The sequence below is a fragment of the Glycine max genome, chromosome 16 (assembly GCF_000004515.6).
Source record: "Glycine max cultivar Williams 82 chromosome 16, Glycine_max_v4.0, whole genome shotgun sequence".
Lineage (NCBI taxonomy): Eukaryota > Viridiplantae > Streptophyta > Magnoliopsida > Fabales > Fabaceae > Glycine > Glycine max.
The window spans coordinates 31,475,785-31,491,166 of NC_038252.2; the positions used below are offsets into that span (position 1 = coordinate 31,475,785).

The 15,382-nt window shown below is 29.0% G+C and overlaps 1 protein-coding gene across 4 annotated transcripts; it reads left to right on the plus strand.

Moving 5' to 3' along the window:
* The first annotated feature begins 7,449 nt into the window (after nt 1-7,449).
* Nucleotides 7,450-10,650, plus strand: PHR28 (MYB-CC domain-containing transcription factor PHR28). Of its 4 annotated transcripts, none has more exons than XM_006599366.4 (7): nt 7,450-7,870; nt 8,035-8,245; nt 8,328-8,404; nt 8,837-8,897; nt 9,011-9,095; nt 9,208-9,277; nt 9,607-10,650. In XM_006599366.4, exons 2-7 carry the CDS (start codon nt 8,038-8,040, stop codon nt 10,357-10,359), a joined length of 1,254 nt encoding a protein of 417 aa, XP_006599429.1. In that variant the 5' UTR covers nt 7,450-7,870; nt 8,035-8,037; the 3' UTR covers nt 10,360-10,650. The 4 variants fall into 4 exon arrangements, with proteins under 4 accessions (XP_006599429.1, XP_006599431.1, XP_006599430.1 ...); XM_006599368.4 differs by having other exon boundaries at nt 9,610-10,650; XM_006599367.4 differs by having other exon boundaries at nt 7,452-7,870; nt 8,840-8,897.
* The last annotated feature ends 4,732 nt before the right edge of the window (nt 10,651-15,382 follow it).

Genomic DNA, 15,382 nt, shown 5'->3' on the forward strand with positions numbered 1-15,382 from the left:
GTTCAAATCGGATAAGATTATTATCCATGACAAAAAAAGTCTACAAAAATTGAGCTGTTTTTTTATTCTAGTCCCCAACTTCTAAAACCATAAATTTTGAATTATTAATTTTTTAAATGCCCAAACTTTAGTTCTTAAAATCATAATATTTTGTTCTGAAAAAAAAACCATAATATTTTGTTTCCTATAGTGTCATATTTGAAGAATAGAAGGACAAAACTTAATTATGGTTTCAAAAGATAGAGACTAAAACTAGTTACTATTTTTTTTAGAAGCTAAAAACATCACTAATCCTTTAATTAGAAATGATAAGATGTATGAATTGCATGAAGACTGACGCGGGACGATGAAATTGTATTAAAAATGAATTTTAATTTTAAAAGTCAGAAAAAATATAAGATGAAATTTGACAGAAAACAAAACTCGGTCTTGTACGGTTTTGACGAAAAGCAATTAACATCAAATGACATTTTTTTTCTGGATAAAATCATTCTTGAGGGAAGGGTAGTGAAACGGAATACCTTTTTTCTTTAAACTGAAAGTATTTTTATATATTTATTTGCATAAGTTATGAGACTAATTCTTGCCTTTTTGCAAAAATATATTTTACGGCAATTAAACTCAAATTTTCCTTTGCAAATCCAATATATGATACCAATTGAACGATGTTATACAATAGCAAAGGATCCAAATTCAAAATTCAAGCTTCTCGTGAAATGATTATGCTTTGATGATATTTGTCATCGTGCGTGGATGTTGAAAATGAAGCATCAATGTATCTATCTATAATAAGTAAAGAATAAGAGTTGGGTGGGAATTGGGTATCCATTATTTGTGGCTTATATAAGAGAATAATTAAGTTCCTTGACTTGAGAATGTACCTGTAGGCTTTTAATTTATTTGATTTCTTGAGTTGAGATTTTCTTCCGATGCTATGGAACGTACGTACAATAAAGCGCTTAAACAGTGATCATTGTTGACATTTTGATAAGAATAACAAATCACTCAAGTAATAAAATGATGAGTAAAGTCGTCTTTATAATAACTTGTGCAGTGATTGAATAATTCCAAATAATTAAGAACACTATGAAGTTTAAGGTATTAAGAATTAAAAAAAGTGTGGAAATTAAATAGATTAAGGTAGGAAAAAGTGATCGTGAAAATTTGTTGAATGTTTGGTAAACACAAAAATTTAAGTTGTTACAATCAAACGAAGTTGTTATGATTTAATTTCATTAGATTAGTCAAACATACCTTGTCGATTATTTTTATTTAATTAAGTATAATATCATCAACCAACAAATTATTCTATCCCTATACATAAATATTATTGGTTATTTTCAATTCACATTCAATTGAATTTCCCAATACAAATGAACAATTGGCACAATGTAATTTTGGTGATCAAACTAAAAGACAAACAATAGGTATATAATAATAATAATAATAATAATAATAATAATACTTTATTGAATTAGAAAAATGTAGCAATTACATGAACTAAGTATATTTACAACAAACCCCAATCAATATTGATTTAGCTACTCAGCCATGGATGAAGAAATTAATGAAGAGCCGTTGCGCGAAGAGTCCTTGAACATAATATAGAAGCCACCACACCCTTATTATCTCTCTAAAGTTTTCTATTAGTAAATCTCAAATTCATCCTCTCTTTGACTTTTAGTCTCTTAAATCAAAAAGCAATAGAGGTTTCCTGATGGTCCACTTAAGCAAGTCATGCATAACTTGCTTAAACAAATGCAACATAAAATTTCTCCTCCGTAAGTAACTCGTTTAGCAGTTAAACATGACTTGCTTAAGTGAGTTCTCTTAAGTGAGGTCAATAACTTCTAGAGTCTTCATCCTTTTAGTACCCTGGTGCAGTGCTTTAATATATCTCTCCAAGAAGATCCTTCACACAATTCCTTCAAAAACAACACAAAAACAATGATCAAATGGGAAAAACACACAAACTAAACTCTTAACTAGAAAATGCTTCCATTGAAGAAAAAAAAAAGTAAATTAAGTGCAAACCTCAAAAGCACAAGAGATATTAAATAATTACACCAAAAACACTACGGAAATGCAAGTGTCTATGACAATTATCAATTATACTTGTTATCATTATTTGGTGGTGGTGATTGCAATGGTAGAAGTGGTGGTAGCAATGGTGGATTAAGTGGTAACATTGTTGGATGAAGTGGTAGGAATAGAGGTGGTGGTGAGAACAACAAAGATAATAATAATGACAATAACGATAATAGTAACAATGACAATAATAATGACGATATAGATGAAAGTGATGACAACAATGACAATAACAATAATAATAGAAGTGGTGATGAGAGTGACAATATATTGTGACGGTGATGAATGAGTGACAAGAGAAAAAAATTATTTATTAGATGAAAAGTAAAAATAAAATTTTTTATGTTTCAAATATTTTGTATGCACAAATTTTTGAAAACCAAATAACATATATGAGTTATGAAATGTTTTGGAGAGAAAGTTATATATAGCTTAAATATCCCTATGGTCCCAATAAAATATTATGTTTTTTTAGTCCTTTAAAGTTTTTTTTTGGTTCGTAAAAGATTTTTTTTTGTTTTAGTCCATGCTATCAATTGATAATAATATTAATTGATGACATAATACCAACTTATTTGTTACACCTTTAAAGAATTTGAAAGGATAGTCATGTGAATTTTTTTTGTAAACTATCTGATGCCATTAATTATTTTGAACATATGAAAATTTAAAAACACATTAGTTTACACATAGTTACCCTATACTAATTGACAACATAATAAATTAATGTATTATCAACATCATTATTATATTATTGTTTAACATTGTTATTAAACAACAAAAACTAAAAAAAAAAACTTTAAAAGACTTAAATCAAAACAAAATTTTTAAACGACTAAATTAAAAATTTCTTATTTTATAGGTACAAACACATATTTAATCCATTAGATATTTACACGAACTGACCAAAATTATCACTATCAGAAGTTCTCGTGCTGCGCCCCCTCTTTTTATACCACTTGACATTGACACCAATTTTGCTTAATTATTTTTGCAGCTCTTTTTATCTACATGCCGGCAAATTATTCAGGAATTATGCTTTAGCACTTATCAAATCTTTTGGAAATTCTTCCTAACGACAATATCAATTAAATCTGAATTGATCTTCTATATATAGATTATTGTTTCCTTTAAAACATCATTGGAATTGAAATGATTAATTTATAGCAATGAATCTTATTTATAGCATCATTGGAGATAATTTATTTTAGGCTACGTCCAGGTAGGAGAAGCTTTTGAAACGAACTTGATTAAGATATCTCTTTACTAACACTTCATTACAAACATGGTGTGGTACGGTAACATTTCGTAGTATATAAGATTCATTGGACATTTTTGGGTCTTATATCCTGTTTTGAAAAACTTTTTAATTTTTAAAAATCGAAAATAAAAAAAAAACTTGTTTTATAGGTGTAGTTTTTGTATAATAAAAAAAACTCAAAAGTAGTATCTCATTTATAGGTTTTAAACCTAGAAAAGCAAAACATTTTTTAAGTTATTTTGATTTTTATTTTCCATTTCCTGTTAATCGTAATTTTCCTTACACTTGCACTCCCACCTTTACTTCTACTTTCTGAAAATCCATTTTTGAAAATTATTATACAAGATAATTTTTAAAAAGGCTTAATTGCATTTTTCTGTTAACTTTTTACTTTTTTATGAATTTTATCCCAACAAATTAATTTAGCGTATTTTATCTCTTACTCTTTAAAGAACTTGCAAATTTTACCTTTTGTGTTTAGTTCACGTGGCATTCTAACATAAGTGTAAAAGTTGGAAATAAATTTGTCAAAAAAATAAAAAAGTTGAAAATAAAATTTACCAAAAACTGAAAAAGTTGGGGTAAAAAATATAATTATTTTAGTATGTCATGTAAGCTTGCCAAAAAAAAGTTGAGAGTAAATAATACAATTAAATCTTTTATCTAAAAACTAAAACACGGTCAACACACCTTTATTTTTTTGTATTTTTTGGAACTTGTTTTTTGGACTAAAATATAGCTGTGGTCTCTTACTTATATTAAAGGGTTTAACATATTTTAAGTTTTTATAAATATTAAAAAAATTTGTTTTTAGTCCTTTTATTTTAAATTATTGATTTTTAGTCCCTCATTTTATAAAATGTTTCACAAATAAATCTAGTTACTGTCACTATCAACTAGAGTTAATGATGATTTAATTTTTGTGGTAAAAACAACTACAAAATATGAATTATAAATTATAAAATAAAATTACAAAATGTAACAGTTTTTTATATCCTCGTTGCCTTTGATGCCTTTGTGAATGAAGGTAGAATGTGGGGTGGTTGAAAATCATCACATTTTGTGATTTACATGCAACTTTTTACAACAAAAAATTAAACCATTATTAAAGTTAGTTGACTTATTCAATAACTGAGTTCAATTGCGACACTTTTTATAAAATAAAAGGCTAAATATTAAAGATTAAAAATAGAGATTTTTCAATATTTATAGGGATTATAAATATTTTTAATCTTATATTAAAATTTGCTTTGATCCTTTACTTTTTAAAAGATTTATTTTGATTTCTTTATCTCTCAAATTTAGGTTGATGTTTTTTTCCTTTTGAAATAATGACTTTTTTGGTCCAATTTTAATTTTTTTATTCAAGACGTAAAATTTATTCTACTAGATTTATTTATAGAAAAATTATGAAGTCTCAACTAATGTTTGAACTAAAAAATGTCAGATGGTATAAAATCGCGTTAAAATTGAATCTCATGAGCAACTAAAAAAGAATCTGTTATTAATTTTTTAAAATTTTCAACTATTCTAGTTGTTTATTCTTTATGTTATTTTTCATTTGGTTTATGGTACTTTTTGTTCAAACTTTTCATGTTAGTGAATCATTGAGACATATTTTGTCTTCAATGAGTAAAATATATGATTAAAATTGTGTTGAAAAATCGAAAATGATAATTATTTTGTAAGTGCAATATTAAATTAAATTTAAAAGGCCAAGGACCAAAATATATCTTTCAAGACCAAAACGAATTTTAATAAATAGGTAAGGAATAAAATTAATTTTGTTCCTTTTTTTTTATCTCTCGACTATATCAAGTTTCGTGTGTCTTGATTCTTATACATTCTTTTGTTGAAAAAATCATTTAATAAGATAAATTGTTCATGCTAAATTCATCCTAATAGCCTATAAATTTCAATAATGCAAGTTTCGTCTTGGGTTTCACTTTAATTGTACATTCAATTCCATATGTTTTGTGCACCGCTTGAAAGTTTAAGGATAATTATTGAGTTAATTAGTATGTTTTTGTTCTTCAACTTTGGAAATCTGTCTTTTTTTAGTCTTTGAAATTAAAATTTATATTTTTAAATCTTCAAATTAAGGTTTTTTAGATCTTTCTTGCGGTAAAAAATCACTATAAATTATGCATTTAAACTGATAAAAATCAGTTGAGAGAGACTAAAAAATCAGTTTGTAAATTTAAGAGATAAAAAATATAAATTTTAATTTGAAAATTAAAAAAAAACAAATTTAAAGCACTAAAAACATAATTAAACCACCTAATTATTCATGTAGTTTGAGACTTTGAAATGAAAATCACTTTCCACTTGTACGATTCAATAACAATGAGAAGACAACTTAATTAAGTGGAGAACAACTCAACCACTCCATTCTCAGGCTCAGCCACTACAATACCATGAAAGTGAGTTGAAACTTCTAAGTGATTTTCCACTATTTCATGCAACAATAAATGGAAGTCATATTTCTTCAATCCAGTCCAGTTTCCCCCCTCTCTATTTTCTAGCTAATCAGAGAGGTATATATAGTCTAAGAGGATTTCTCATTTTTTACATCAGTTTTTTGTTATCTATTATAATTTTTTTTTCATTTCTCTCTTCCAATCAAATGATTTAACATACTACAAAAGGTGTAACAACTATAAAGAAAAAGTGATGTAAAAACTAAACTAAGTACAGATATCGTGGATGAGTTTATGAGTCCAATAGAGTGCAAATTAAGGCCATATTAAACACAATGAGGTGTGTGCATGGATTCATAAGAGAATCTGCAACTCCAACCACTCAAGGACAAGTGTTCCACTCCACTGTCTACAAATGTTAAAAATCAAATGCAAGTATAAAAGAACCAAAGTACACTCACTAGTCACTAGTTTTTTGTCTTGTCATATGGTCCCAGCAACTTAGGATTCGTCAAGGCAAAGCCGGCAGCATGAATACTTCTACATCCTTTTTTAAAAAAAAAATTATTCTCTATTGGTCACATAAGCACCACAACTTACCAGACAAGACAAAACAGAATGTGTTCTTATTCTATTCCTCTCTTTAAAATAATAAAAATAAAAATCAAAGGACTTGAAGAAGAGCATCTTTCCATTATTATTCTTTTTCTTGAATGTATCTGCACCATATCTATTTCTAGGATTTCTAAATTACAAGATTATTGTTTTCTACAATTTTCAACTATAACTAATTTTACATTAATAACATAATTTTGGTTGCTCAAGGTGTTTGTGTTAAACCAAGTTAGTACTTCTGTCAGTTTAACACACTAATTTAGTTAATTTAATGGCCCATGACAATCTGTTAGAGTGTGTTTGGTTTAGAGGAGAAAAATAGAAAAGATAAAGATATAAGAAATTTTTTTGAATTAAAATAGAATATGAAAGGTATGGGTCCTAAAAAAATACATTTCTCTCCAATCTAATTTCTCTCCTTCATTCCAAACATACCATCAGAAATACTAAATTAGATAATTTTTTATCATGCATTAAAAATTAATATTGTTAGGGAAAAAAAATTAATAGAAGGACCATTTTGGTCTAACAAAAACACTAAAAAAAATTAAACTAAAGAGATAAAATTGAAACAAAAAATTCAATGAGGACCAAAATTATAGTTTAGTCAAATAAAATTCTATTCATTAAAAAACATAACATTCTCTCTATTAGTGGTAGTTAGCATCTTTTTATTTTTATTTTTTATTGACGTATTGCTTTATATTTAAGAACGTACTGGTAATTTGATTTCCTCTGCTATAGTCTCCAGTGTAGATTGCATTCAGCCAATCCTCATTGGCATTATTGATGGTATTACTAGGTAAAATCATCTACCTTTAAATTGTCTCAATTATCTACGCTAGTGGCAAGGACTAAGGAGTTCCAAGCCAAGAATATTTCTTGAAAAACATAGGGGGAGAAGTGTGGTTTCTGATGCTTTCAAGGAAAAAGGAAAAGTTGATTCTATAATTCAAGTCACAAAATTCTTCTCTAAACTTTTGGAATAAGATTCCTGCATTTGCCAGTGGGACAAAAACAAATGCAGGTGTACACTGATATAAATTGATGGGTCAATTTTGATACCAAATGCAACGTGTGAGGTGAGGTGTCCCAGAAAGTATAATGCACACAATTCCAATGGACAAGTGCTTTCTCTAAATCAAAAGTGGAGGTGAAGAGAGCCCACAATGAAGAAAGTAGGAAGAATGCCATCTCTTTTTAAGTAGCTATGAAATATATTGGATCAAGTTCAGTTTTGAGTTGCTTCTGTCCAAGATTCTATGCTTCACAAGGCCACTTTCCTAAGGGCATTTTCTTTATAAGGACATCTTTGAGTACAACCAAGGCTTGTGAAAATCTTGTCAAGGAGAAAAAAGACATGCAAGAGCAGTTGTAGAAACTTTCATGTATTTTAGTTGAAACACCAAAGAAGTGCTCTTCAAGAATACAGGACAATCAAATTTCACTTTAGCTGTTTGTATCCAGAAGGAGTAATACTCAACAGGTAAAAATGATTTTGAATAATATCTTGAGGGTGATCCTCGGCACAACAGTAAGGTTGTTGCCTTGTCAAGGTCATAAAGTTTGAGCCTTGTGCACTAGATTGCCCTTTTAATATTATCTTGTGCATCTATATAGAGTAATGATATCATTTCGTTTCCTTGAAAGATAATGTACTATCAGCAGCAGCAACAAGCTAAGAACATGCATGCTTTAAGGATGCACAGCCCCACTGAGAGGCATATGATGTTGCAAGGAGGCAATGGAGCTGGTGATCCAGGACTTGTTCTCTCAACTGATGCTAAGCCTAGACTAAAATGGACACCAGATCTTCATGAAAGGTTCATCGAAGCAGTCAATCAACTCGGAGGAGCAGACAGTGAGTCTATGCAAATAATAAACAGATCATGAATCAGAAAATGACAATTTTGAAGCTAATTTTGATTGCTCTTGCTATGCAGAAGCTACACCAAAAACAGTACTGAAACTAATGGGGATTCCTGGACTTACTCTCTACCACTTAAAGAGTCATCTACAGGTAGCATATCATTTCAACTACCAGTATAATTAAGATAAGGTTTATTTAATTTTGGCTACATTATTTATTTAAATTGCCAGTATAATTGTGATAATGTTATGTAAAGACTGCAATTCAATTAGTGAAAGAGAACACCTAGACACATGATGGTACTAGTTATATGTAAATAGTTGGTTTGGCTTTTTAATGTTCCTTTCAACATGAAAACAACATCAATCTTTGAAACTTGACCTAAAAATCTATTAATTCTATAGTAGAACTTGCTCGCTGTTCTGTTTTAACTGGTATGAAAAGTAAATTTCAATGACACCAAAACCTCATTCTAGTCACTGGCCTTCATGGGGAAAGACTGTTGAAATGATTTGTATTAATTATCTTTATTGTGCATATATGCTTTTATGTGTTTAGTTATTAATTACTTTTTCTTGATAGCAGAAGTACAGGATCAGTAAAAATATGCATGGACAAACCAATACTAGCAACAATAAAATTGGTGAGGGAACATCTTGCTTATGTGCTTTACATGAATATCATAAGCAGATTATGAACTACAAAGAACCTATCTTTTACCAAGCATGCAATTTGAAAATGAATTTATCTTACCAGCATCAACCATGGAAGCAGCAACCGGAATTTCAGAAGCAAGTGGAGTTCAAATGAAACATTTAAGCATAGGCCTCCAGACAAACAAGTAAGAACAACTTCCAGTTGCCTTCAATTTATTCTGTCATCAAGTTTTTATTGTTCAAAAAGAATTCTTTGTAATGGGAGGCAACACTAACAAGAATTAACCCTCAATCCAGAAATTCAGAAATAAATGATGCATTACAGATGCAAATTGAAGTACAAAGAAGACTACATGAGCAGCTTGAGGTATAGAACATCTTTAACTTTTTAACTTAATTTTTTATGCAAAAGTAAAATCATAAATTATTCTAACTTACATAATGAAGATGAGAATTCATGAATGTACCACACTTATCCATTATTATATCATTGTATTTAGAATGATAACATTAATTTCATCCGAATAACTGTTTAGCTCATCAACAGTTTCATACATAAAACTCAAATATTTTCACAATTGTGTTCAGCATCCAAGTTGTAGAACATTGATTTAAAAAAGTTCTTTTCAGTATACATTAAGGTTTGTAAGTTGTTATAATTGCTTCTGTTCTGATTCTTTTTCTTCACTCTTTAAGCAGGTACAGAGACACTTACAGCTAAGGATAGAGGCACAAGGGAAGTACCTTCAGGCAGTGTTGGAAAAAGCACAAGAGACACTAGGAAGACAAAATTTAGGCGCTGAGGGAGTTGAAGCAGCCAAAGTTCAACTATCTGAACTGGCATCCAGAGTATCCCCTCAAAGCCTTGACTCTAAATTTTCAGAACTGAAAGAATTGCAGGTTTTGTGGCCTCAACAAACACAAGAAGGCCAAGCCACTGATTGTTCAATGGGAAGTTTCTTAAACTATAGTGAGGAATCTCAAAGAGACAGAGAAACACATAGCATGAACCTGAATTTGAGAGCCTGTAATGGCCCTCCATTTTCAGTTTCAAAAGGGTGTGCAGAAGAGTCTATGCATTTAAAGCCTGATTACAGATTGTGTGATGAAGTAAAGGAGAATATGATGTTTCTTTCCTCATCAAGTAATAGTAAAGTAGTGAAGGGTGATTTTTTATCAGAGAGGCCATCAAGCCTCTTGTCCATGAATGTAGGAGTTCAAGAAGAAGAAAATTTTGGTAGAACAACGGTTCCAAAGGAAGAAGGTTGGAAGAGAAGAGAGAGCACTGAAACTGGAAGAGTGCCAGTTAAATTGAACTACGAGAAGATTTCTCAAGATTATAGACTTGCAAACTTTGATGTGAAACTGGACCTGAATTCCCATGATGATAATGATGCTTCTTCCCACTGCCAACAGTTTGATTTGAACGGTTTCAGCTGGAATTGCTAGGACTTACCACAGTATGTAACATTTGGACATGAAAGGCTAAGAAGGTTTCATCTTTAGTTCCTACTCCATATGAGTTTTCATTTTTGGTGAGTAACTTGCATCAAGTTTTTGGCATAAGCCAATTACAACCCATTGAAAATAACTGAGATGAACAGAATAATTCGCTCCATCCAATATAGACTTGCATGTAGAATTACTATGTACACTACATCAAACAAAAGTGAGTAGAGTATACACTATGACCCTTTACATGTGTGATGTTAATTCAAGAGTTCAAAGGTTATTTTCAAACTGATTATATTAAAAAATGAAGCAGTAAAAGCCCATTTCTTTTGTGGCAAAGTGGCATCCAAATTATCAGAAACAGTGATTCTAAATAAATTCTCCAACGAAGGAGAGAAAAAAGGAAGTAAAACATTGAATAAGCTATGGCTTGCGCCAACCGCTTTACTTTAGTAACTTATAACTCATTTGGCAATCATCTATCATTCTAAATTGTGAGTACGGTAGCTGCTAACTTGCTATAATTCCAAGAATTGCCGGCTATTGTGATGCGTATAGCATGAAATTGTTTTATGTTTGCACATAGAAAATATCGTTATCACTCTTAATTTATCTCAACGGATAATTAAAATTTATCTCAAGGAGTTATAACTTCTTCAGCAATGATTCCTTTATTCAAATTCATAAACAATGTCACAAGGTTATCAAACCCGATAGATCCCCGAGAATTTCATAAACTTGACTTGTGAACTAAACGAGTCTATTTCATATAAAAATAATAATAAAATATTTATAAATAACATATCAATTAAACATTTCAACGATATAATAAAAATAAATAATAAATCACAAATTTCACAATACTTAAATAACTAAGTCTAGTAATACATCATTACTAAATGATAACTTATAGATGTTATAGTAGTGGTAGATCATTCACATGGAGGGTTTGATGTTATTAGAGAATAAGAGTTTAATGTTATTAAATGTGAGAATTTATGTATTTGAGAATAACAACTTAAACGAAGGTATGTTGTATATTAAACAGACAAACAACAACCTAAAATGACTTATATTTTAGTCTAATTTTTTTAACTTATTGAACTCGAAAAAGTCTATAAGTTTATTTAGAATTTATAGAGTCTACTAAAAAAAATTTACTCAAGAATCAACTCACAGAATATAAGTATACTCGTAAACGCGTAAGAATTAATGAATGACTTACCTAAAAGGTGATAAAAATACAATACATTATATAGGAAGTAAATTAATAAGGGTAGATTCATTGTTTTGCTCATCATGAAGTCATTGATATCTAAGAAAATTCGTAAATTTGAACCGATTTTCCAGGAAAAATGGTGTATAAAAGTACATGTGCTTACCTATAGGGAAGAGATTCTCATACGCTCTGACTTTTGATTTTTTATGATGCTTCTCTTTTAGGAGGAAAAGAGTGGAGAATAAAGGTTGAAGAAAAAAATAACCTTTAAAGAGTATAAAATTACGAATAATAGCCTATAGGTATATTTATTGTTCAGTGCATTGTAAAAAAAAATTAATGGACTATTCAGGTGAATACCAATTTGCCAATAAACTATTCATTTACAAAGGTTATAACTACTAGAAAAGAAAAAAGAGGATGGAAAAAATCATAAAACAAAAAAATATTTGTAGCGCAGAATCTTTTGCTGATAAACAAGCCTACAAGTAAAAAGTGGAAAACTGAACAAAACAAGGGAAGTATTGTGTCATGTGATCAAAAGATAACATCACCATGTGCTACATATGCAAAGCGACATGTTATTAGTTTCATGTCGTCGGTGTTATGTCAACAGAAGTTTTACAAGATTTGTCTTCTATAATTAGTGAATAAGTTATTGAAATAAATTAAAAATAAGTTTAAATAATTGTGAAAATTTTAATTTAATTAAAATACATGATTGACTGTTTGCTTAAATTTATGTGGATTACATGCGGTAGTCATAACTAGATATCCTTGTGAAACGACATTGCCCGAATGGCATTGATCACATGTCTATTTTACAAAAGGGAATTTAATGATGATTTATCGCTTAAATCCTCCCGAACTGTAGATGGCATGAACATAATTAGATATGTATAATTTACATGGAGGAACTAGGTATCGCAACAAAGTCCGTACTCATCGGTATGTGTCAACATGTCTTGATTTTGACCAAGAATATTTAAGTTGATCGGATATAAGTTTGAATTCGAAGATTATTTGACTTTTTCAATTGGGATCGGAGTCGAAAATGAGGATGTCACTACCTGCCCTACATGTCCCCATATCCTTCTCTAATGATGAAATTATTAAAATTTTGTTTATTACTTGTTAATTTTATCTTAGAATTTTTATATAATTTAATATTCTTTTCTTGACGATCTTTATAGACAAATGCATTATAATGAAATTATTGATAGATAAGTAGTTAAAAATAAATGTGTAACAATCAATTTATTTTTTCAAAAATCAAATTTTTAACATTTTTTAAAAAAGATAGTTTACAAATATGAACCGGAAACGGAGCGAGGACGGGGATACCCGATACCCAATGAGTACGAGGATGTGATGACAAATTTTAACACGTCGGGCATGGAGGACGGGTATGGGTACATGTTGATAGTTATATAAAAGTGTTCTCAACACTTACAGCGGAAAATTATGATTTATTTTACATTAAAAAATATACAACAATAATAAATAGAAAAAAAAAAGTTTGTGTACGATATGCGTTCTTGAAGCAGCAAAATTAATTTTTCTTCATAGTGTGAAGACTCATGTATCTACACACCGAGACTAATATCTGCTATCAACTCTTTGATGAGTAGAACTCTAAAAAGCAAATCCCCTATCTACTTTTCAGGTCTAAAACTAGGCTTGAATATTTCTAGTTTGTGTCTGGTGCACCTTGACTTAGGCAGCTGATTCTATTCATAATGTTAAAGAGATATGAATTTGAGGAGCTTCCTACCCAATGTAAGACAAAAATAATTTATAATTAATCACATAACTAATTATAATAATTAATCATATTTCTCGTATGTAGCAATAGAACATTATTCTTATCTTATGAACAACTCCCCCATTTATAAAATAATACTCCCCTTTTTTATATTAATTATATTCTTGGTGTTAGCAAAAAATATAATAATATTTCACTAAAATATTTATTTGATTAAATTAAATTCTCTAATTTATTTATTAAATACATTATTTCCTTTTTTTACAAAGATTGAAACACTCATTTGTGTGTGTCCCGTAGGTTCAATACTAAACTCTATAGTAACACTTCTTAATGTCCGGATAGCATAAAATAACATATTTTACCTTCAAGAACCAACAAAAGAATAATCTAATATTTTCTTCCATCGCTCAAGGTTAACTCTATAGTATATTATTATTGTTAAATTCTAATAAGCTAACACGTTTAAAGAAATTCTTTTTTTTTTTTCATTCAATTGCCTTGGCCAGCCAGGGTCATTCTATCATAGAGCTCAAACTCATCACTTAGAGTTGATGGATTTCTCCTTGATTAATCATTAATTCTACAAGTATTTAATTATATCCAATATTCATTCAACTAATGTCCTAAGACATTAGAGGTCCGAAATTAAAATATAACAAATAACTTAATTACTATAATAATTTCACATTAAAGTAAACTATTATATTTCTTCCTGAGAACTTCCTATTGACATATCAAGGTGGTATTAACTATTATAAATTCCTCAATTGAGTCAGTTCAATGATGACATCCACATATACATCATCATCATTTATATATGCAATCTAATAAACGAGATATATTAATCTTTATCCAATAAAAATCATTACATACATATTGATTTATCCGGATTATTGATGTCTTATTCACAATAATCCTACGATCTAGAACAATTTAGATTAATATTATAAAAGACTTGTTTCTCATTATCATACTCTCTATCGTGATAACAAGTCTCTAATTTTAATTAAAGATTTGTCAAATTAACTATTTAATAAAACAATAAATATGATAATAAAATAAAAAATAATTTTTTAATAAAATTGATAATATAATGATTTAAATCTTGAATATAGATATTTATTCTCAATATATATTAGAGAGTCGAAAAATCGAAGACAAGACAATACGTGTATCCATCCCACCCGTTACAATTTCATCTTTTATCTTCTGGTTATAAGATTTCTCCATTTCATATACATAATGGCCTCGTCTCATCTTTTTCTCCAACTCCAAAACTTCTTGCTCTTTACTCCAAATTTCTCATCCACACAACCAAACTATCCCTTATGTATTTTTATTTGTTATCTCTATAAAAAAAATTATTTATTTATAATCTCCACGTTTATGTTTCAGTTGCCTGATTCTTTGCTAGTGGCCCAAAACATGCAAATTGTTGTACGCTATATTGTAGGAAGGAATGAAAGATTAAAAGCAAAAAGATAGAGCATCACAATTCACAACGATGCCTTCCCTGCATGAAGAAAAAATAAAAGATTAAATATATTTTTAATATTTCGAAATATCATTATTTTTTTATAAAATTTATTTATTTTTAATCTCTACGTTTATTGTAGTTTTAATATTTTATATAAAAAAATTAAAGCCAGTTCATTCGAATAAATATGTAAACTAAGTCTAAAAATAAATACATTTTTTGATAAATTTTTTAAAATATCATAATATTTTCTTGACAAAAACATTCTAGGAAAAACGGAAGAACGCTGTCAAGAAAATAGGCCATCTGCTGTCACCTCATATGCGAACACTGTTCCCGTAATATTCAGTTCGTTATTATCCCTAGGAAACACTTACATATGAAAAATAATAATAATAAATTGAAAAAAAAAAACTAGGGATTTTCGTTTTCTTGGAATAATTCCATATAAGATATGCATGCCTTTTATTAAAAGTACATCATTGGATACATATGCCCACTTCTTCGGGCTTTTGTCCCAACCTGATTTATGGTCCATTTATTTAACCTTAAAAAA